At 44.3% G+C, this 24,674-nt stretch overlaps 1 protein-coding gene across 2 annotated transcripts; it reads right to left on the bottom strand.

The window, feature by feature from the left end:
* Positions 1-9: 9 nt before the first annotated feature.
* atp1a3b (ATPase Na+/K+ transporting subunit alpha 3b) lies at positions 10-22,098 on the bottom strand. Of its 2 annotated transcripts, none has more exons than XM_035641184.2 (23): positions 21,880-22,098; positions 21,626-21,779; positions 10,062-10,181; positions 9,420-9,479; positions 8,815-9,018; positions 8,458-8,571; positions 7,819-7,953; positions 7,612-7,729; positions 7,105-7,373; positions 6,530-6,728; positions 6,193-6,437; positions 5,890-6,082; positions 5,106-5,281; positions 4,851-4,987; positions 4,611-4,761; positions 3,809-3,977; positions 3,522-3,676; positions 3,281-3,404; positions 3,035-3,180; positions 2,272-2,402; positions 2,016-2,117; positions 1,801-1,892; positions 10-1,558 (listed from the first exon to the last, which is right to left on the bottom strand). In XM_035641184.2, the coding sequence occupies exons 2-23, from the start codon at positions 21,629-21,631 to the stop codon at positions 1,530-1,532; spliced, it is 3,075 nt and encodes a 1,024-aa protein (XP_035497077.1). In that variant the 5' UTR covers positions 21,632-21,779; positions 21,880-22,098; the 3' UTR covers positions 10-1,529. The 2 variants fall into 2 exon arrangements, with proteins under 2 accessions (XP_035497077.1, XP_035497088.1); XM_035641195.2 differs by having other exon boundaries at positions 10,062-10,142.
* Between the last annotated feature and the right edge of the window lie 2,576 nt (positions 22,099-24,674).

Here is a 24,674-nt window from a genome sequence, read left to right as displayed (position 1 = left end):
AGGTCTGAGTTGTATTAAATGTTCTAGATGTTTTATTGGTGTTGGTTTCATTTAATTTGACACACATGTTCTACTAATTGTGTTGGTTTATTTTTTTTTTCTTGAATTCAACTCTTTCAGCCGTCCGAGACAGACCCAGCCCGAGACCGCTGGCCCTTCACTGGTCTCCAACACATACATGCACACAGTCCTGGGTTCAGACAGAGGTATACCAGGACCTGGAGTGAACCAGACCTGGAACCGATCCGATGATAGGCCCCAGGCACATGGAGCAATCATCACCACTCACCACAGCACAACACACTGAACCACGTCATACCGACACACCTGCAGTGACAGGAACCTGACAGCCTGAAAAACACAACCTAAAACCCTGCTCTGCTGTTCCGTTTTTAGAATAGCCTCCTGGAGAACCAGCAAAGGTAACTGAAACCAAACAAAAATCAGAATGACAGACACATACGTCTCACTTTTTTCCTATCTCATCAATATTGTTAATGTTCTTCCTCATGAATGTCTCTCTTGAGCTGTTTTTCAACATGCTTTTTTTTGTATTGATTCATTTAAATTCAGTATAGAATTATATAGATTTCCTAGAGCACACAGAAAGATTGAGTTGCATTTACCAACTTGGAGTGGGTGTACTGTAATAGTTATTAACAAGGACAATGGTTCACACAGTGCACACAAACAGAGACAAACGGGGCAGGAGGGACGGGAGGGCGGGGGTGTGAGAGACAGGAGGGACAGGACGCCATGGGGTGTGCTTTGTTAGGCCTAAATGAGGAAAAGTAGTTCTCACATCCCCACCCTCCTGTTTAGGAAATTTAAAAAAAAGACAAGTAAAACCATTGAAACCCCCCTAACCCACATATCAAAAAAACAACAACACTGTGGCCGTTGAGAACAGAAGGGAAGGGAAATGGACGCAGCGAGAACAGGGGGATGACCCCTCCACTGGTCCTCCACAGACAGGAGACGGAGGCAAGAGGTGGCAGTCGAAGTGGTGTCGGCGGTGGGATCTCACTGTGTGATCTTTATATCTGTGTGTGATTGGAGGACAAGCAAAGGTTTGGCGAGGAGGGAAAAGAGAGAGGAAAGAAGGTACAGAGAAGAGGGAAGGGAGGAAGGGAGAGAAAGCAGGGGGGAGAACGGGGAGGGAAAGGAGCTGGATGGCCCTTTTTTGCAGAGCGTAGACACTCCCTTTGTATCCTTAGCTCATTCAAATCTACATACACAATATGCAGCTGCCGTTTGGTAGATATATTGGTTTATGTACACAGCAGTGAGAGAACACATGCAAAGAGTATCATAGGAGATGGTAGAAGGGGGGGCGGGTCAGTGTAGAAAGTTGTAAAGGTGCTTTTGCTGTTTTTAATCTTTGGGGCAGTTGTGATGAAAATTGCTTCAAAGCGGTTTTTGTCTTTAAGGGGGGAGGGCATCTGGAGGTGTGTCTTGCCAGGGATGGAGTGACAGGAGGGAGAAATAAGTGGAAGATGAAGGGGGTTTGAGCAAAGATGCTCTGTCGATCAATAGTACGTCTCCCTCTCGACCCAACCTGGAGTGCAAATGAGAGGAAGAGAAACAAATTAAACAAATTAAAAGTTTGCAGTTGATTTGACAAAGTTTTCAAATGATATTATATGAAGATTCCCATTTTATTAGCATCAGTTTGAGGACTCACGTCTACCGTGAAGACATGACTCATTCTCATGTCTGTACGGTAAATGTGAACCCACTGCCAGCAGTCTGTAAGCTTAGCTTAGCACAAACATTTAAAAAAGGAGGAACAACACTCACCTCCAGGGTTCCTACGGATGAGCAGTTTTCGAACCTCATCATAAACAAAGATGAGAAAACTATATGGGAATGCACAGAACCACCAGCTAGGCCTACGGACAAGACAGGAGAACCATAATGATTAGAAATCATAATAATCATAGATAACACAATAAATCTGTATAACAGAGTGACTGCATGTATATCCATGTGACACATATGGCAATGGTGCTCACTTTAGAGGATACATCCTGAGTGCCACATCCATGCCTGGGCAATAGGACAGGAAGGCAGCCAGGGCTGTCTCTTCAAACAGGCCAAAGATCAAGATTTTGTTCCTGGGTAGAGAAACACAGAGAGAGGTAGAAATGATGATATGGACATTGGGATAACTGTCAGCACCACTGTAGATCATATCAGCTAATGAATACTGACAAAAAGATACATTCAGTGATGGAAAGACACATTTAATTGTCGAGTTGTTGGACTCACCTCATGCCCTGCTGGAACACAGAGTTACGTCTGGTCTTGCAGATGATGACGTCAGCCCACTGCACTACTACAATACTGACAAAGAAGGATGTGTGGCATGTGAATTCCACAATCTTCCTCTGCTCGTATGTCTGAGGACGAGAAAGGTTAGGAAGACCATGAGATAAAGCAACAGAACCTAAAAACACTAACAGTTTCACTTAAACACTCTCGCAAACTACACACTTACTATGGCAAGCTGTTTGAACTTTTACCAGTCGCAGTAATAGCTGTTATAGATTCAACAATAAATTTTTCTTTTCTTTTTTTAAAATTCAGATATCTAGAATTATCTTGCAGATATCTGAAATTGTAACTAGTGAAACTTATATCTACAATTCCTTTTCAACTTAATTTTAGATACCGAAAAATAATTTCCACTAGTCCAAATATCATTGTATATATTCTCAATTACGTAAAGAATATGGTAATTAGAGCCAGAGATCCTAAATTAAATTGTATCATGTCAAAAAATATCTCAAATGAACATTTCAACACGTCAAAATGACATTCTGACATGATAGAGTGTGCAACTTAGGGCGACATATCCAAAATGGTTTGTTGATGGGTTTGAGAGATCAGAAATTGCATTTGTCGATATCTGAAATTTGAATTTCCATTTCCATCTTAAATTTACATTTGTCAAGATGTCGTTTCCACTTGTGAAACTCACTGCTAGTTAGTACTACTTATTAGTTATGAAGACGGCTTGCGAGACACTTACCCACTGTTGTCCATAGCTGTCTTCCAGGTCGTTGACAGAGCGGTCATCCCAGTTGAGCCTGATGCCTACGAGATGACTGGGCAGGAAACCATTTTCTGCTAAGATGACAAAGTAAGCGAAGAAGCCTCCAAGAGCCTGGATCATACCTGGAGAAAAAAACACACAAAGAGAGATCAAGTAACTGATTTTTAAGTTTTAAAGACTATTTACAGCCTGGATCAAAGGTCACATCTTCAATTCACCTACCAATTTGTCCATAGGCAATGCTGATGAGCCTCTCATTCACCAGCTTGTCCCTGGCCGGGTTCCTGGGCTGACGCTTCATGATGTCGCTCTCTGCCGCCTCATAAGCCAGGGAGATGGCTGGCACCTGAGGGAAAAGTGAATGCATTTCAACTTTGACTCGTGTCACACCAACGAGTGCTGTATTAATCGGATCCTGAGTATGTGCGCCATATGAACCAGTGAGTGTTTGATCAGCACTCACCATGTCGGTTCCCAGGTCAATACACAGGATGGTGATGGTTCCCAGTGGCAGGGGAATGTTGACAATAATGAACAGCAGGAAGGGTGTGATTTCTGGGATGTTGCTGGTGAGTGTGTAGGCGATGGACTTCTTAAGGTTGTCAAAGATCAAGCGGCCTAAAGAGAGAGAGAGAGAGAGAGATGCAGACGGGTTACATCACATATTAAGTACATCCACTGACCCTGGATGATCTTCCAACTGTGTTTTTCAGATGATTTAAACATGTTCTGTCTTAAGGGTCGTCTCACCTTCTTCCACTCCAGTGACAATAGATGCAAAGTTGTCATCCAACAAGATCATGTCTGCAGCCTGTTTGGACACATCAGAGCCAGAGATTCCCATGGCAACACCAATGTCGGCCTTTTTCAGGGCAGGAGAGTCATTCACACCATCTCCTGTCACAGCTACAATGGCACCCTGGGAGAGACAAAAAAGGGAAGTGGAGATTAATTAAATAATTTTATTGTAACAATCTATGCAGGAGGTTGATCTTAATATTCCTTTCCTTTAGATTAACACAAGATCATTAAATAAATACATCAAAGATAAATAAACGATATAAGTCAATGCTTTATGAATATACAATACTGGCATGAATTTAAAATCCCATGCTTGAAAAACAACCTTAATGTTTTCAGCACCTACTTTGTTTTTTCTTTTTGGAAAAACAAATTATTTCATTTGAAAAAAACAAACAATTCAAAGGCTGACATAGTTTCTGCATCTTTTAAATGAATCATGTTTTAAAATGCAATCAGTAAAATGAGTCAGTTTTCTATTGTAAGCTACCTAATAAAAGCGTAAGCCTTTTAGTATCTAGAAGCAATCTAAAAATACCACAGTAGAAAAAAAATATCTTTATTTGTCTGTCAGGGAATCTTCATTCAACAGGCAACTAGCGCCATCTGCTGTTGAAAAAATATAATAATATTCAAGAGCCTTGTGCCTGTGCCACACAATGTAAAAAAAACAAAGCCATTAAGGTACAATACTATTATTTTATATTTCATTGCCTATAAAACAGTTTATAATAATCTTAAATCTTCCAACCTGTCTCTGGCAACCCTCTACAATGATGAGCTTCTGTTGTGGGGAGGTTCTGGCAAACACAATCTCCGTGTGATTCCTCAGGATGTCATCCATCTGATCCTGAGATAGCTCTTTCAGGTCAGTACCGTGGATCACACAGGCCTTGGCATCCCTAAACACGGACATTGGAACTGTCATGTAAGCCTCATAATTCACTATTATTTATATGACTGTGTGTATTTTTCTGTAAACATCCTTTACCTGGGGTTGACCTGGCTGACAGGTATATTGAGACGAGCTGCAATGTCTTCCACTGTTTCATTGCCCTCGGAGATGATGCCCACTCCCTTGGCGATGGCCTTGGCTGTGATTGGATGATCTCCAGTGACCATAATGACCTACAACAACAAGAGCAACAAAGGTGGTGTTTATTTATGTGATTTCAAAGGAATTTCTAAAACAGAAGCTGTTTAATAAACTACCGCGAGGCATAAAGAGATCATAAATTAGGGTCACCTTGATTCCAGCAGATCGGCATTTGCCAACAGCGTCAGGCACAGCAGCACGGGGAGGGTCGATCATGGACATGAGGCCAACAAAGCAAAGGTTATCTGTCTGGAAGTTGACATCATCTGTGTCAAAAGCAAAACCCTTGGGGTACTGGTCTTCTGGAAGCATCACGTGGCAGAAACCTGGGAGGAAAAGAAACGTGCGGTTTTGAGTTTGATTTGCGATGTCTTTGAATATCTGAAAATCCACCCTGATTATCTCTCCCTATCCATCCATCACCTGTGTCAGAACCACAAAGAGCCTTGTTTCAAGAAGTCAACTGATACTTGGTTGAAAAAAAGGTACATTAACATAGACAAGGACAAATTAAAAGCCTTTAAAACATCTTGATCGTGAATCGTCACAGATTTGGGATTTATTAAAATACCTCAAATGCAAGGATGTGGATTTTGAGCTGATGAAAATGTGTACCAACAACTGCAACTGATACCATTTAACTCATATAGTCTTGTACAGTTTGAGATTATATTAGCAGTAGAAAGGTATACTGCATGTCTCATAATCAAATAAGTAATGATCTTTTTTTAAATTTTCAAACATCAAATTTTGTAGGATTTAAAAAAAATTGTTAAGCTTAAATGTGTAAAGGTATGAACAAGACATAATAGACATATTCCAATTAATTGTGGCTAAATTAAATTCCTATTTAGTCCTCAAACTTACCCTATCCTCCTCCCTCCCTCTCTGTCCCTGATCATCTCTACTTCTCTCCGGTTCTATCTATCCTTACCCAGTACTCTCTCTCCCAGTCCTCCCAGCTCCATGTAGGCATTCTGGAAAGCTTCCTTCAACTCTTCATCCATGGGCTGCTCCTTGCCCTGTATCATGATGGTAGAGCAGCAGTCTAGGATCCTCTCGGGGGCTCCCTTCATCACCAGCAGGTAGCGGTTGTCATTGGGATCCTCTGTCTCGTGCACTGAGAGCTAAATGGGGGAACAGAAAGTACATAAGATTGAAAATTGGACCCCGGCTGCATTTGTCAAATGTGTTGTTATTATTTGTGCTTACACGGCTACGTCCAGGCCTTTCTTACCTGGTATTTGTTGGTGGAGTTGAAGGGGATCTCAGCCACCTTCTTGTTCCTGTCCCTCATACTCCTGACTGAGCCACAGGACAGCTCGATACACTTCAGCAGGGCAGACTCTGAGGCATCGCCGGCCACATCGCGCTTCAGGATGGTCACTGAATCTTGTCCCGCTTTGAACTGAGCGCGGTTACACAGAGCGGCGACACGAGCCAGAGACAGCCATGTCACTGAACTCTTGTCAAATGAGGCACCTGGACGAGGAACAGAAATGTTAAACACCGCAATAGTAATTGTTTATCCCTTTTACAGTAGAGCAGTCTGTGTTTATGTCTCCATTACTAACCTGACTGGTCCTCGGTGGTGTCAGCCTCATGGATCTGGTTGTCAAACCACATGTGGGCCACAGTCATTCTGTTCTGGGTCAGAGTGCCCGTCTTGTCAGAGCAGATGGTTGAGGTGGAGCCCAGGGTTTCCACGGCTTCCAAGTTCTTCACCAGGCAGTTCTTCTTCGCCATACGTTTGGCCGTCAGGGTCAGACAAACCTGCAGACAAATACATTTATAGTGTTAAAACATGTTAAGAATTAATGGTATCACTGAGATAAGATAATCCTTTTATTGATCCCCATGGGGGGGAACACTTGTATAAAGGCAGCCCGTAGGCAGAATGAGTACAGGATAAGAAAAGAATAAACTAAAATAGAACTATATAGAACAACTAGACACAGATTTACAGGAGTGGTAGTGCAATACCAATCTCAGGTGACAGAGATGTTGCAAAAAATAGCAGATTGAATATTATTTCAATGTATCTCCGCTTACGCTGTAAAGGGTAATTTCGCTGTTTCTTGGTGCTTTATATAGTTAGATCATGGTACAATTAAAAGGGCCACAAACATATATAATGAGGTCCACTTACAGTGACGGTGGCCAGCAGCCCTTCAGGCACGTTTGCCACAATGATGCCAATGAGGAAGATGACAGCCTCCAGCCAGGAGTAACCCAGGATGATGGCCAGGATGAAAAATGTGACACCCAAGAAGACAGCCACACCAGTGATAATGTGGATGAAGTGCTCGATCTCCTTAGCAATGGGGGTTTTGCCAGTCTCCAGGCCCGAGGTCAGAGTAGCAATGCGACCCATGACTGTGCGGTCTCCGGTGCAGATAACAATGCCACGCGCTGTGCCTGGTTTGGAAGAAGCACAGAAATACAGTGTTGTAAAATATATATATATATATCTATAGCATCAGTATCTGTGTATTGTACCTACGTATATTTGGGGTACAACTACCTCTAACTTACATTTAGTCTGAATATAATGTAAGTGTAAACTCTATTATTTGGCTCAGTTTGGTGGGTTAAACCCAACCACTGGTCCACAAGTTAATAACACAATGCAATACTATTGCCATGGTGACAATACCTTCCACACAGTTGGTGGAGAAGAAAGCAACGTTTCGGGTCTCCAACGGGTTGTCATGGGTACAGTCAGGTGACCGGCTCTGAGGTTCTGACTCGCCTGTCAGTGAGGAGTTATCCACCTATTAAGAAACAGGAAATATAAAACATGTTGTACAACAAGTAGTAGGTATTTGAATGTTTGTATGTGTGTGTGCGTGCGTGTGTATACCTTGCAACCATGAGCAGAAACCACCCTGATGTCAGCAGGGATCCTGTCTCCTCCCTTCACTTCAATCAGGTCTCCACCCACCACTTCTTCAGCGTTGATCTGTACCTTCTCACCCTCACGGATCACCAATGCTTGCTGCAGGGGAGATATCAGCGGAAGTTAGAAAATACACACACACACACACACGCACACTCAACACTGTTTTGGCGGCAGCAAACTACTTTTCTCTCCCTTCATGTGAAAATAACTCCCTTGCGTGCATATTTGTCTTCATCACATTTGAGTTCGTCAATCTAATGCACTTGCGATAAAAACACATTATGCATAACTAATTGCAGAAACAAGATAACAGAGAAACAAGCTTTGCCAACCTCCTTTTGCAATATGCAGTATTTGCCCTCCGTCTTAGAGGCAACTTAAACCTTAGAAGTATTGGCAGCTGAAAAGCATGTTACTAACTAAACCGCGCTCACTCGTTTAGGACAGCAGCCAGACAACATTACTCTCTAAGGAACACTTGGCTGGGAAACAAAGTGACATTGTGAAGACATATAAAAATTTGTATTTCTGCTTCCCATTCACACAAAGGCACATTAAACATGTCCCTGTGAACGGTAATGTCTGAGTCCACCTATTTACCTGAGGCACCATGTTCTTGAAAGACTCCATGATTTTGGAGCTCTTAGCCTCTTGGAAGTATGAGAAGCAGCCAGTGATGACGACGACAGCTGTGAGCACAATACCTAGGTACAACTGGAAAGAGATAGACAGAAAGATAGATAGAGAGAGAGGGGAGAGAGAGAGTTAAACATACTTGGGCTGTGGGGAGGGACTGGGTACGGTCTGTGTGAGAGTCAGATCCAGTAGAGGAGGTATTATTCATGTCTGTAGGTCGGAGTGTGATGGAAGTGTCAGCTAGCTGTAGATGGGCCAAATGTGAAAGTGGTCTTTGCTATTATGTGCGACTGTGTGTGTGTGTGTGTGTGCGGTTCTCACATTATCTCCAGCAGGTTCGTCCTCGGTGGCTGCCTGGATGGCGTAGGCCAGGAAGCAGAGGATGGCGCCTGTCCACAGCAGGACGGAGAATCCACCAAACAGCTGGCGACAGAACTTGACCCACTCTGGGGTGGTGGGAGGAGGGGTGAGGGCGTTGGGGCCGTCCCTCACCAGATACTCTGCTGCCTTGGCATTGGTCAGTCCCTGGAGGGGAACAGAGAGGAGGTGAGACGCGAAATCAAAGAAAACACACGTGTTTCGGTTTGTTAACATTCTCATATGTCTTGAGTATGTCTTTTGTTCTGTACTTTGTATTTCATGTTAGCGTCTTTGGGTCTTTTGTTTTCTGTATTTGTGAGTAATTCGTTTTTGTATTTGTAAAAGCGTCTTTGAGTGTCTAGAAAAACACTATATAAAACCTTTATATCATTATTATTATTATTATAATTTAGTATGACTTTGGTGTCTTGTGGACTGCTGAGGTGTCCAAACCTGTAACAGACCAATGAGGAATCCTCATGCCACCTAGTGGGCAACTGGAAAAATGGCCTCACACCATAGAACAGATGTACAGTTGCTAAGAGAACCTGACAAAATCAACTCACCTGGACAATGTCAGTCTGGAATTTTCGGCATACTTCCTCGATGGACATCTTGTGTTCCGTCTGAAAGACATTTTACAGGGATAATCAGTGCTCTGCCAATTTCAATATGTTTAGGAGTTGCCAATTTTTTGCATGCAGGAAAATTAAGTAGAAAGAAGTCCAGATTGGAACAAGAGGTATTTTCTTTGGCTTTGTAGCATTTTTAGAATATCCAGTAATGGCATACAAGGTAATTGGAAAATTTACTCCATGCATGCAGTTCACCTGAGAGACAAGAGCATCAGGGCAGCCAGGTATGGCGACCCTGGTGTCTGTTTCTTGCGCTGAGATGTGGGATCAAAGTGATGAAGTCACCCCTCTTACCAGCAAAAATACATTAATTTGGCCTTTATGAAAACGATTTCCCTTCTCTGATATAAAAAATTGGTGTCAGTGCATTTTCATTATCCTGCAAAAAAATGTTCTTCAAAAATTGAAAATCATTTTCTCACACATACATGGATCGTATAAAAAAATCTTTTGAAATAAGATTGAAATTAATCAGCTTTTGATTTGAAATGATCAAAAATGAATAGACTTTAAACGTATCACATCACCATTCAGCTCCACAAGTATTCTGAAATAAAGGTTGGTTTTACTTACAATGGGCACTTCCTTCTTCAGTTCATCCATGTCCTTGTTTTGCGCCCCCTTCTTCTTCTTGGGGGATCGCTTGTCTTTGTCCTGTGTGGTGGCAACGCGGTAACTGTCTGACCGCCCATACTACAGACACACACACAGTTTTATACATGCCTTCGGACTAGATTAAGGAGCTAGTGGACTGTGTGAATCTTAGCAGGTGTTTGGGATTGTACATGTCCATTGTATTAACTAGAACTATCCTTTGTCTCTGAAAATGCATTACATAGATATTTAGTTCAGGAAACTATCCTCCCTTGCTTTCTAACAGTTGTAGCCAGCGGGCTTTACTGAATTGCCCTTGACATTTCTCTCTGTCGATGTACAGTTGAAAGCATTGTATCCCTCTGAAGTGGCCTTGTGAAGTCGCCCGCATTTCTCTGAAAGTAATAATGTCAATTCCTCTGCGTTTATGAGGAACATATTAGGTGAAAAATATTAAAATAAAAACCTATTATCCAAAGAATCATTGTGACGTGAAAGGAAAATTCATCACCCTGGTAGGTCTGATTCGCTCCGGCGCCTGTATCCTGCTCTGCCATATCTATGAGATCAAATGATTCTTGCTCTGATGTCCATAACAGCCAGACGGACCCATCAAAACATAATCAGGTGCAAATTGTTTGACCTGAAGGTCTTAACTAACAGCTTACTGCTCCCTTTCATTTTTTTTTTTTTACCTTGCAGCAAACATTAACGACATGAGAGGGAGAGAGAGTCCAGACAAACTGAGTTTATTTACTCATCAAAGGCTTTCTGATTAGATTCTAGTACACTCTTAGACCAAAAACATCAGACACACTTTGATGCCAAGATAACTAAAACATTAAGCCACATGAATGCACACACTGTCGCTTCAAACGTCCTCGTCCTCTTCTGCTTCCTGTTTTACTGTACTGCCTTTAAGTTTTTTTTTACTAAAGCTGTCCCCCAAGAAATTGTTAAATTGTTAAAGTCGATATGAGTGGCCTATTAATGATCAAAATTTTTCTCCAGCGCTGCACATTATAGTCATTCTATTCCGGAAGGAGAGCAGCCCGACCACTGGGGCGCATCAATACAAATGTCCCTCATCAGAGGTCAAAGGTGACATGGAGAGAGGCAAGAATCCCCCTCAGGAGGTGTGAGTGGGTCCCAGCGGACGGGCCCTTCATTGACTGAGGTGAGTCATTAAGGAAACTGCCCTTGGTGGCAATCAATATAGTCAGATGCATACTAATAACTCAAAGCAGAGGTTTGCGAGCATGACAGTGCTACAGAGTAGCAGAGTCCAGCTATAAAATCACAAACACCTTAGGTCAGATGTAAACATCAATAATTATAATCAATGACAACAATTAAGGTATGTGTGTCAGAAGATCAGAGTACAAAGTTAAAAGGTTATTAGAAAAGAGTAAATGGCTCCATATGTTTCTGTTTGGTTAGATTTTGGCAAAAAATATATACTTGGTTAGGATTATTCATTAAAATATTTAGCCTGCCAAAAGCCCAATTGTCAGAGGAACCAGAAATATCTTCCCTTTGTAAAATAAATCACATTGCGATCATTTGTACAATAACAAGGTATAACTTATACCATCTTCTTGCCCTGGAATATGGCCACAGCCAGGGCTCCTACCAGCCTCACCTCTAGTTAACCACAACTAACGCTGCCTTGCTCACTGTGTAAGCAGTTCCTTTTTAGCAGGCAGGCCCCAATCACAATAATCAATTAATTCAAAAGATTTGTTCAGAAAATCATTCAGTGGTTTGATGTGGTTCAAATATTTTGTTGATAACCGGGGCCGCTCTGACTTGCCTCAGAGTGATAGCCCGGACTTTGTCCCTTGAGACGTTGTCCATAGTTTACTGAAGAAACAGGCTGGATTGGAGTGCAAACGGAGAAAAATTGAAACTGGAAGTCTTCTCCCTCCAGAGACACACGTGTGCACTGAATTACAAACGTAGCATATTTATCTTGCCTAAAACAATAAACGTAATCCTAGATTTATTTTTGACACTGAAGCTAACGTCTCTTACTTACGCCTAACATCTTTTGCTTTTTCTACAGTAAAATGAATGAGATTAGATTGCCAAATTCGTTAGCAGATCCAGTTGAGCATGATACTATATCCCAGATAGTCCCTGTTTTAACACACTTTGAGACCATATTTCTGGAATCATTGTCTATGTTGGTGTTGGGCTTCCAAATGTACTACCCGCCTCCTCGACCCCCAGCTAAACTTTGTGTGGCTAAGAAAATGGTGGTCTCCGCCCAGATTATAATCAACTTCTAAGTCTGTCCGACCTGAAAGATGGATCACTCCTCAGTTGCTCATCCTAAGGTTTCTTACATTTTTTTCTGTCGAACAATTCTTTTGTTCTTGTCTGATAGGAGTCGACGGTGTAATGCTGTAAATTGTGATATCTGGCTTTGTAAATACAATTTGACTTAAAATAGAGTTAACAGAGGGTCTACTGGTACAATAGAATACAATGGTACAATAGGATTTGGAGGAAGTCCGTTTGTTTTATTTCTTAAGTGTTCTTTGTTCAAATTCACTTATCAAGTGAGTATGTTTGCAAGAGCAGCAGTGAGAAAGTATGAATAAGGATACTAAGGCCTCGACTTATGCTGTTTGACAAACCTACACCCAAACCACACCAAAACACACACACACACACACACAAAGATCAACTTGCCAAGAGACAGATGTAACTGTACTGCTCTTATGTAAAACTCTTGTGAAATCACGTCTCTATGAGACCATGTGGACACAAAACCTGTCTTTCTAGTCTTGTCATAAAAAGTCTTCGTGAAGCAACATGTGGATGACAACCGCTAACATGCCATTAGGAAAATCCAGGCGAACACTGGTTGATCTGTTAGAGGTCTCTATTGTCTCTAGAAGCTCCGTTGACTCCCAGCCGCTATCGTTTCTGTCATTTCTGTGGACATGGCTGTTTTCACAAAGACTGCGGCTTGTCAAGCAGAAGGGGAACAGCATTTTTCGAATATTTGTTCTGGTGTGCATAAGCCACCGTACGCCACTGCTGCCAACTCTCACCCACTTAACCGTGGAGTGATGGCTGCTCAATGACCACTTCTGAATCCACAGCAAACAATAAAACCATTCGTTCGAGCGTGACAGGCAGGGAGTAGTATGTCAGTGGGAGGAAGCAGTTTGAACGGACTGCAAACGCACAAGCAAGTACACATATGCTAACACACACAGACACACACACACACACACACACACACACACACACACACACACACACACACACACACACACACAGGGTTCTGCAACAAAAGAGCAGGTGAGCAAATCTCTCGCTGCAGCAAGACCAGGCAGGCCTGGCGAGACCGAGATGCATAGAGCAGAGACCGATGCAGTGGAAAATTACTGCTGCAGTGCTCACCCCCTCTGAGACAAACCCTTGGTTTGTGTGTGGGGGTGTGTACATATTATATTTATGTATCACAGTATATGTAGCCTACATGAATAAGCGAATGAATGGTTGCTTTATATATCTGTTTAAAAAAATCAAAGATCTTAAATAAATGGATTTACCTCCTTTTTTTAGGCGTCGGCACCATAATCTAAGAGATGACGGACTGGTAGGTGCGTTACGATAGATTCATAGATAAACAAGTTTTTCCATAAACAATAAATGATCACTGCAAAATCACAATCAGGGAGCATTGTCAGCTCAGCGGCGCACCTGCACTTTTGACCATATACGCGCTTGGAATTGATAACAGAAATGTGAGCACACTCAGTTCTTTCTCTCTCTGTCGCGCTCACACAAACCCACACTCACAAACACATGTGCAATAGACAATAGATGTCGTTGGTAGGGCGGCGGTGAGGTGTGCCAAACAAAACGACATATGTAATGAAAAGTAAAGACAGAGGGACGGATGTGAAAGGGGAGGGTGACAGACATGACTGGCCACATGGAAGGGGAAACATCGGTGGGAGGTGAGATGCGAGGACAGATAAAGAGTGAGAGAGGCGGGTGGAGAAAGGAATGGAGAGTGAGTGAGTATGAGGAGCAGTTGTCACTCTTCTCTTCTCTCGTCCTTCTAATTAGATGTTGACCAGCAGTCTTTGTCTGTTGGCTCTGTGTCAGAGTTTGACCTGCAGGGACCCCACTCTAATAGATTGCACAACCTCACATGGTGTTTGTGTGCGTCACTTTGAGAACGTGTTCTCCTATGATGGTAGATTATATTCTATTTATTAAAACTACGGCCGTCTGCAGATATGAATGAGTGGTTGTCAGCATTAAGTGCAAAGGAAAGAGAGGTTACGTGTGTTTGTTTTACAGTGTGTCGAGTATGTTACGCACAAGCCTGTGTTGGCTTTGCGGGTGTGTGTGTGTTTGTGTTTGTATTTGTGTGCTTGCCACTCAATCATTAATGACAGAGGGGACAGCCTACCAGGCCTCTCCTTCCCCCCTCTGTACACATCCAGCTACCTGGTGTCACTTTACTTTAAGTCGTGCTATTTAACATTCATAGCCGGGATGTTAACATGTAATATTGGTAATCAGACACGAATGTTGTTGTGGTCAACCAATTAGTGGAGTCTGGTTTACAAACTCATAATAAATGACAAAATAGAACACAGCTGTAATATCATAAATGTGTCTTCTTGGAAGAAGTTGCTGACAAATACTGTACATTAACAAACACTTCCTTATGTCTGCATAACTACATTATAATGTGTTGTAAATCAATCAAAGGGGTCTTTTTTGATATGCAGACAACTTCAAAGTGCTGCCTGTGTGTGTCTGTGTCCAGCTGCCTCTCACAGCTCAAGGTAATGTAATGAGGCCCCTCAAAGGAAACGGACACTCATGGCTGGAATTACAGACGCCCGCTCTCCCACAAGCGCAGCGGCGAACAGACTGATGTGCAGACACATCTCTGACATCATCGGGAAATGGAAAAATCGCATTGCTCCTCTCCGGGTTACCTAGTGAAGTCACTCACACCCAGTTACATATTGGCTCATTAAAGCGTGTTAAAATATCAATAATTCTATTAGGCTGGGGCTCCACACATCTGGTTGTGTGTAAATTATTCTGCCGGCCCGCTCTGGCAGACCAAACTAAACCGTGCCTTTTGTCCTCTTGATGTGAACAAGTCTGATGAGGGAGTATGTTTGGAGGGCAACCACTGTAACCATGATGACGAGAACAGCCATTTGCATGGTGACGAAGCTCGCCTGTTGCCTAGTGCTCCTAGGATCCCCTGATGTGATCTGTGACAAGAAATAATTGATGACATCTGTAACTGGACACTGTATTTACTGCTCTATAATACAAACAGGGCGAGGGATGCAAGAAATGAGTGTGTTTTTGTGTGCGTGTGTCTCTATGAGCAGAGGTGAGTCATTCTATTGGCTGCAGTCCATTATGTGCAGCGACTACACGCATTGCGGCAGAGAGACTGGGGGAGATGTGGAGTGGAAGGGCGAAAGGAGACCTGCTGATCTTGAAATAATACTGTATAATATGACAAATATAAGACACAGCTCAGAACTCTAATAAAAGAGACCCGCTGAGATTGAAAAAGCTTGTCAAAATCTTCCTGCATGGTAGAGTGGCAGTTAACAGTGTATCCTGTCAGCCACTCTGACTTGACTTCTTGCAAAACCACAAAACCATTTATGTTGGCAGAACAGGAGAGAGTGAAACTGCTCTGTTACATTGTGCACATCATGTACAGCGCTGCGTGACATGTTCTATTTAGGAGTGGCATCTCGAGCACGTTAATGGCAATGGGTCGGGGCATGCCCTCAGACCGTGGGTTTGGCTGGGATGTAGCCTTTAGTTCTTCCCCTTCAACTGCACACGCATATACTGTAGGAAGAGGCGAGAGCTGCTGTGGTTGCGCTATCCAGCTTCCCTTTGCATGTGAGTCACATGAGGAAGTGGTTTGTAGGTGGAAAAGTACCATCGTGCTCCACGTTTTTTTGTTCTTAATTTAACATTCCACAAACACAACTGCATTAGTCATACCTACACGTGTCTTCCCTTCCTCTTTGTACAGAGCAGCCACATTAAAGGATCACACTGGCTCCTCTCCACTGAACATGTGAAATCCACCTCACGGCTTTATTCCGTTTTTTTTTCAATCTCTACTTTGACTGTAGATTTAGATAAGCTGCAGCTGCTGCAAATTTTAAGGGGAAATGTTATATGTTTAAGTGTCGCACATGTGCTAATTTCATCCAGTGTGGTAAACATGCCCTTTGTGAAAACTAGGAAATTTTATATTAGCCATTTTAAACGGTAAGAGAATTTAATTACGACGCATTCATTTCATTTAATATTTGTAAAAATGTACATTAAGATTTGTGCTTGAAATTTTAGCATCTGTCGAGATGCAGAAATGTGTGTGTGTGCTGTTTGTGTATGTGTTGCTGCATGTGCGTGTTTGTGAGTGTGACCTTGCAAGGTCATTGGACCATCTGCTGTTTCTTGCAGCAGGGTGGCAGGGCGCTGGGCCCCGGTAGGGGGCTCAGGCTGGGGACCAAGGGACATGGCTTGGGATTAGCTGGTCCGATTACTATACTGGATTAGCCCACTCTGCTCATCCCTCTCTTTGTTTCTATATCACTCTTCTTTCTCTGCCGTTCTCTCTCAATAAATACATAAATTCTATCCTTGCATTTACACTCAGGTCCTGCTGCCAAATAATTTGGCGAATGGCTTTTAACAGTACTGGGTAAGGGAATGATAAAATGGCTTCTTTTAACAGGGGATAATGATTTGGATGCCTTGTAAAGGTGGCTGTCAAGAAAATTGTTTCACTTATCCATAGCAGCCTGGAGAGTGATGTGAAGTCTTTTTATCTTTCTATTTAACAAAGTGATCAGACATCAAAAAGAGGAAAATCAAGATATCGGAAATTAAAAATAAGTTGAGATGTTGGCGTGAAACCGTTTTTGTTTTTTTAAGGAAACAGTCACTTAATACTGTGTTGTGGTTTTAATTAAACACTAAAATGAAAGGTATAAGCATATAGTTATAAGTACAATAAAAATCTTGTGTCACTTGTGTCAAGAGCATTAAGTAAAATTGTAATCTCAAAACCACATAAACACAAAGAGACAAAAAGAGATTAACTCTATCAATCTGTGTTGTACTTACTCCAAAAAACTACAAATAAACAAAAGGAAAAAACAAACCAAACACAGCCCAAAAAGAAAATCCCAATTTAAAATGAAACCCCTCCTTCTGACACTCTGTTCCCCTCCTGTCCATCTGTCCGTCCTCCATCTTTATCTTCATCTATTCATCCCACAGGGACAATTGTGTAACTAAGGACATTAAGTTCAGGTCTAAAGGACATACATATACTGTAGTTTGTCTCCGCCACGTGTGTATGAATCTAGTTTAGCATTGAGCATCGTAATCATTGGCGCTTGAAATGAATATTGGCATCTCGCCATGGTGGGAGAGAGGGCACCTTATGACTCCTCACCAGGCAGCTGGTCACACACAGATGTGTAGATGTGTATGCACGCACGTCCACACAGAGCTGTGGACGTAAAAGCCATTAACATATCAGATTCTAGACATGTACATGTGTCACTTCGTCGATTCAAAGCAGGATCTGTTTTGTCCAAGTGACAATGGTGACAAAATAAAAATCCAAAATATAAAAAAGGTCTTTTTTGGATTTCAACAATTATTTGTCCATCTTTGCTGTGCGGGCTACCTCTTTGTGGTTTGGTGTATTCATGCAGGAACACACACACACACACACACACACATACACACACACACATCCCCAGGACAACAGCCTGAATTAGTCATGTTGTCGTAGTCAGGCAACCTAACCCTTCTGAACCCTTCTCATTATGGGAGCCCATCAACATGTTACTGTTAGAAAACGGTGCCTACTATAATCATGTTTCAAAGAGATGCATGAAGGAGACAGAACCGACCTTTACGTTTTATTAGCATTACACAAGCTGCCGCTGAGCCCACAGCTCAGGCCTTGTCCTGTTTGTCTCACACTACCAAGGAGGGTAGATGCAGGCTTTTTTGGGGGGCTGAGGCGCTGGAGAAGTCTGGACTCTGTCCTTCAGCATAACTCTCACTAAGGACATTGTCCACATTACATTGGATATCTATTGATCAGAAAACCTCAACAGGCTTGAAGAGGACAATGGAGGGGCATTCCAAAGAGACGCCATGTTGACCTTAATTGACCCCTATAGGTCACAGAGCCACAATATCCCAGCTGGCCGTATGGGCAGAGAGACCATGCAGCTGATCCGACGCTGTGCGGACGCGCTTTTCTACTGGTGCCTGCAATGTGTGGGACAGATCAGTCGTGGTACAGTGCAGCCTATCAGCATCAGGCAGCAGGTGCAGTGGGGAGGGATGTGCAGCACTCTGCACCAAACTGAGGGCTGGGCCTCTGCAGAGGCCACACACACATCCATCTCCTGAACCACCTTCCACTCACACCCTCTAACTTCTTCTCTTTCGCTGCACACGCCTCACTGGGGCCAATATAAAAGCACACGCTGTTCAAGAAACCTTGACGCCAGCACATGATGTAATCAGCGAGTTTTATCGAACTCAATGCAAACGGGAGCTTCTCTGCAGCCATGATGAATTCAAAGCAGCTCCACCATCCCACTTGTCACCAGTCTCCACGACCTTCTGACAAAGCTGCGGTGCAACTACTACTCTTTCATCTTTCTTTAATCCCCCCCCATCCCTTCTCCAGTACAACGGCACACCTACACCACACCTCTCCACCCTCTCCATCACCACGACATTCACCCTTCAGGCAATGTCCTACGAGGATCACCCCCCCAACCCCATCCACCCCCCCCACCCACCCCCCACCCCCCCATCCCGTGAGTCTCTTCACCCCCCCTGTTAACCAATCCCCCGAGCGCACCATGAGGAAACAGGAGCCACGGTAATGTGAGGCTCAGGTCATTATCCTGTAACAGGATATGCAGCCAGGCTGCCCTCCCCCTCTATACGCCTCCTCCCTCACATTAAATCCCTCTCTCTTTCTCTCTCTACACCTGCAGACCAGTCCCTAGGTACAGTATCTGCCCTTCCCCTCTCTCTCTTTCTCTCTCTCTCTTCCTCTATCCCTCTTGCTCTCTCAGCAGTGGCACCCTCCCCCTGTCCGTGTCACGTGCCTGAAGGTGAAAACCAGCAGGCCATGCATGTGCGCAGCCCTTCATCAACATCCCCCTCTACTGTCTCATCAGCACCAGCTACTGCACTGTGGAGCTGCATCGACGCAGAGAGCAGAACAATGTGCATCAACAACATGTGAATGTGTGTAACAACACGCCTCACAAGTCTCCTTAGAGATTGCTCTTCCGAGTATTTCTTTGTAAGGCAACATATGCCGGCTGTCTCTCCAGTATTCATGGTACAAGCTCCACTCCCACAGCATCACTGCGGTCTCCATCACCCCTTTCTGCGTGGCTCCTCGTGTCAGCCTATCACAGCTCTTTACAGGGAATTTCCAGAGCAGAGGCCCCTCCCCCGGTTTGACGCAGAAGGCACGTCGCAAGCGCTGCCCACTGCGGCCTTGGGAAAGGACAGCTGGCAGTGCCATCGCACAGTGCGCCAGTGCGAAAATTCTGAGAGAACCAGAGCCAGATTCGGAAGTGTAGTCGACCAGGCGACGCGTTTATGACAAGATACCCGGTACACACATCCATTCATCCTTTTATCCGCCCCCTGTCCTTTTCAGGGTCACCTATAGCGCAGATAGAAAGGCAAGGAAACACCCTCAAATTCTTTTATTATAGCCTAATGTAAACCCGTGGAGGAACGACACACCGATTCCTTTCATCGTCTAATCATTACACAACTCACACTCCGCAGCAGCGCATACGTAAGCGCTTTTTGCAACCCCCATCCCCTTTGACGCAGTGCCCACTGTCGACGACGGGCTGGCTTTCACACTGAGCCTGCATGACAGGGACCGGAAGCTCAAACCGTACATCTTGCACGAAGCCTCCCGGCGAGAGAAATCTCAGATGCCGCAGCGGGGGGGGGGGCATCAGCTGGTGTCACATGCGACGGCACCGGTTTGCACGAGGGCGACCGATGTCCCCGAGCATCGCCTGGTCCTCTCTGGCTGCGGCGTCACGGCACCGCATGATTCAGCAGACGGGCCGAGAGAGAGAGAGATTACAAATTACAACTCCTTCCGCAGGATGGCGATGGAGCAAACCCCCCCCAAAAAATTGCGCAACACCTCACATCGGCAGTTGCATCTGCTGCACCATGGCATTTTCCAGTGGCGCTGTGTCTTTCCACCCGCCGCCACTGCATCATTTTTTTTTTCTCTCCATCGGTTTATTTTGAAAGCCTGAGACACATCGGCTGCTTTTGACGCTGCGCACGGCAGACGACGCCACTCTGAAGTCACTCGTCGTCGTGCTCCTTGTCGCAGCGCTTCTTTAATCTGCGGTGTGTGTGTGTGTGTGTGTGTGTTTAAACGTGTTCACTGTTGGCGATTAACGAGTCCCTGTTATGTCACAAATTAAAGGGGAAATAAGCTGGTTGAGGCGCTTATTCCCGGTAACCGCATTATGACGCATGGGTCATCGAGGGTGGACGGAGGATGAGGCTCCTCGGCCGACTGCGTCCGCTCGAACGGACGCGATGGACCCGGCGGCGTCTCTCCCCGGTCCACCGCCAGATGCCGGTGGGGGTTTAATAAGCCGAACGCGCGGGGCAGGATGGACGGAGAGGAGGGGCGGCCTCTGGTACATAGGAGGCAGCGAGGGCACGGGGGAGGTCACAGGACACACTGGTCCTGCATTGCCGAGAAAGTCGTAGAACAGATCAAATATAACACAACTCATTAGGTTTCTAACGGGTGAAGAGCGGAGGGTTTCTAACGTCTGCACCCCCCCCCCCCCCCCCCTCTCTCCCACACAAGACCTCTGTGAGAATAAACCGATTAGGGCCTATATGCCTGGCAAGGTTATTGGCAAAGTAATGGCCTGCAATCCATATGACACACTAACAACCTTAAAAACCACACATACACACACACACACACACACTCACACACGCACACACACACACACACACACACTCTCTCTCTACTTTGAGGCTTGGACACCATCTTTTCATTCACATTTCATCTCGGGACCTATTTAATTTGAGTGAGTGAATCGGACCTGTTCTATTCCAAGTCACAACCAAAAGGCTACAGTGAAATCAGAGTGAGCCTCCGGTTTTTTTTTCTACGGCTGCGTCGGTCCTGGGCTACTGGCTGCATCGATTTGTCGCAGTCCAGGAGAGCAGGGTAAAAACACAGTTCCGCATTGGAGTCAATGTCACTCAGACGAACGGGATTAACGGGAACACGAAACGATCTGCACAGCTCGCTCAGAAGCCGTTCCTCGTCAGGTGCGAGGCTACACCCGTCACTTCTCAGGGCCACTTCAGGGGGGGGGGGGGGGGGGGGGGGGGGGGGGGGCTACAACGCAGTTAAAAAAAAAAAAAGTTGGAATCGTCAGTCTTACCCCCATGTTGGCGCAGTCACTCTTCTCCTTTTAGGTGATGCACGGCTTGAGAGGTGTCAGCCCCTCGCGGTGAATTATATCAAAATGCCTTGCCTGCGAGAACAGACGAGGACGTGTTCGGTTGCGGGTTTTTGTTCTCTCTTTGTCGTTTAGCCTAATTGGGGGGAAAATGAGCAGGAAAAAAAAGACGTCAGGGGGGTGATTTTCTAATGGCTTGACGAAATTCTTGGCCTGAAATAAATTGTCTGTCAAACCTTCGAGAAAGCTTCGGCTACGATCTATCTCCTCGGCGAGACGTCTTTCAAATGAAATGTTGCGGTCTCAAGCGGAGCACCACGCGGGGATGCGCTCCTTTCCGTTGCTCTCTGATACTTGCGGTGAAAGACCAGTCGAACTAACGCGCCGCAGTGCTACCTTTTCAGGACCGGATCTGCCTCCGCGGCTCTGCCTGCTGCCGCACTACTCCGCTCCTGTTGCCGCACCACTCCGCCGGTGGAGGAAGCGAATGACCGCACCGAGGAGCCAGTTGCACCCGCCCACCCGCAGAAGTCGGCCAATCATAATTCGGAGCGTCTCATTGGTGATGTGTTTGCTGACCAATTGCGTTAATGTCATCCTTGACGCGGGCCAATAGGAAGCGTGCTCTGCCCCTCCTGCATTACTGCAGATTTCCGAGGCTTGAAGCCAGCAGCATTGCGAGTCTCTAGGCTGAAATTTTGTATAGATGGACGCACAAGGTTAGACTCTAGCTGTCGTGATTGTGTTTGTTCATCATGTAATGTATTCATGTAACATAAAATAGTGAAAAGATGTGCATTATTGCATGTGATAAGCACCCCTGGATGTCTCATCAGTCGTGTTGGTCCCGTCTTGAGCATGTTGTGCACCTCAATATGTCACTTCTCTAGTGGGCCAGGGGCGCAGCAGACAGTGTGTGTGTGTGTGTGTGTGCGCGCGCGTCTTGAAGTGGGATGAAGCCAAACTAATATGTGATCCTATTCTTTCATATATCAGTCATCAGACTCTCAGTGCACATCAGTGGCTTGGCCAGCTGCAGAGAGCAGCCTGCAACCCCACTGTCTCTATCAGCAGGTGCATGTACAGTTGTGTCAACGCAGACTCACCATTTCAGCTGACGCGGAGAGACGTGCACTCCGCGACGGAGGTGGAATTGGACGGAAGCATGAAAGAAAAAGGAATCGAACCTGGCCTGTTTCAGCACTATTTTCTCAGTGAATGCTCAAGAGCCTTTAGAGCTGTGACTTTGCTCTGGCATTTATGGGAACAGTTGGTGAAATCTACGGTTGACATTTGGGAGTGACAACTGGGAAGCATCCACAATGAGAGAGGAATGCACTAGTGTAATTAATCAAGCTAGCTCCTTTAGACACTGGGCAGAGAAAGGGAATGGCAAAAAAAAGAAAGACAGAAAGGGACGTGTGCCAAGGGCAAGAACAGTGCAGTCACAGAGAGAAAAAATGAGTACATTGGGAAAAAAAGAGGTAGATGGACAGATTGTGTATTTTTCTGTAGCAGTGCTTAAGAGTTCTCAAACTCTTGAACACTGCTACAGAAAAATAAGTGTGGTAGTGAAACTGACAGAGGACGTGAGAGCACAAGAGGCAGCTGGCCCATATGCAGCAGTGAGTTGCTATTGCAGGCCTTTGGTCACGTTTTTCCTCTGTGCTCTTCAGTGAAGGGACGATGCAGCAGTGAGAGCACACGCACACACAGAGTCACTGACTTGCAGACGCATGCACTCAAGTAAAGCCCTGCCTGGTTTGCAAGGCAAAGCGGAGAGCCATGCGTGCTGTCCCTGCAGCAGATTGTGGCCATGCCTCACTGCCTCTTCCTTGCTGCGGGCCCAGGCGATGACCATGCAGCGCAATACAACCCCATAGCATCCGAGCGGGGTTAGCTCAGAGTGAGAGGATAGTCAATTATACAAGAACTTCTTCAAACAAACACGCTGTTATGGTGGAGTTGGTTTTTATTATTTATATGAAATGGGACAGATGACTCACTGATGGTAAGAATAAAATTTTGCAAAGCATAATCATTTGGTTTGTGGTCATTTGGAGTTTTTGTAATACTTTTTGAATTTAAGGGGAGGGTAAAAATTCAACTATGTTGCCAGTGTGGCAAATCTCACTCATACATCAATCAAAGGATGTTAAATACTATAAACAAAAACACTATAGACAAAATAAGAAGAATATTCACACACACATAATATATTATATGTATCAAGATATTAGACTTATGTGTTTTAGTCCTTGAGGCCATTTTTGAAAATAATGTCTTGTTTTTATAAAAACAAAACAATTATAGCATTGACAAAAACCCAAATTGAAGCACTTTGGTAGTAAAGTGTAATGAAACATCTTTACATTCATTACAACAATACAAAATACTCAAGTTGTGTAAATTTATGTGGGGGGACACACACCAACATTTGGGGATGGATGTACAAAAACACAGAAATACAAATCATTATTAAATTCAGTAGCCTCTCTTCTTATTTTAATCGGTTTAAACCTGTAATATAATCCAAAATCCCACGAATATATATATATATATATATTTTTAAGATTCCTTCACTGTTGAGATGTGTATGGGCAGTCAGGACTAAATATAGATGTAATTATATGATAAGCCCACTTTGCTGCACATGAGGTCATTGTGGTGCTGCCCATTCATTTTTTTTTTAATCTCCTTCAACCAAAATGGCCGCCACTGTAAAAGTATAATAAGGTACACAGTCATTCTTACTGGTTAATTGTTTTTCTGCAAGGATTCAACTCTGACCCGTGGAGAACAAGGCAGGCGGTTGTTCCCCAGAGTTTAATGCTGAGTGGGACCAAGTGTCACGTATGCAGAAGGTGTCAGAAGGTTGGGCCCTCCAGTTTCCCATTTCTTTACATACTGTACGTATGCTTGTGAATGTATATCCGGCCATTGGATAAAAACATATGTTTGGATGTACTGACAAACCATCCATCTCCAGAAAACTACAACTTTAGCTTTTTGTCGTTTGAGAAAGTCTGTG

The sequence above is a fragment of the Scophthalmus maximus genome, chromosome 1 (assembly GCF_022379125.1).
Source record: "Scophthalmus maximus strain ysfricsl-2021 chromosome 1, ASM2237912v1, whole genome shotgun sequence".
Lineage (NCBI taxonomy): Eukaryota > Metazoa > Chordata > Actinopteri > Pleuronectiformes > Scophthalmidae > Scophthalmus > Scophthalmus maximus.
The sequence above is the reverse complement of the archived record's forward strand: the minus strand, read 5'-3'. Positions and strand labels throughout refer to the sequence as shown.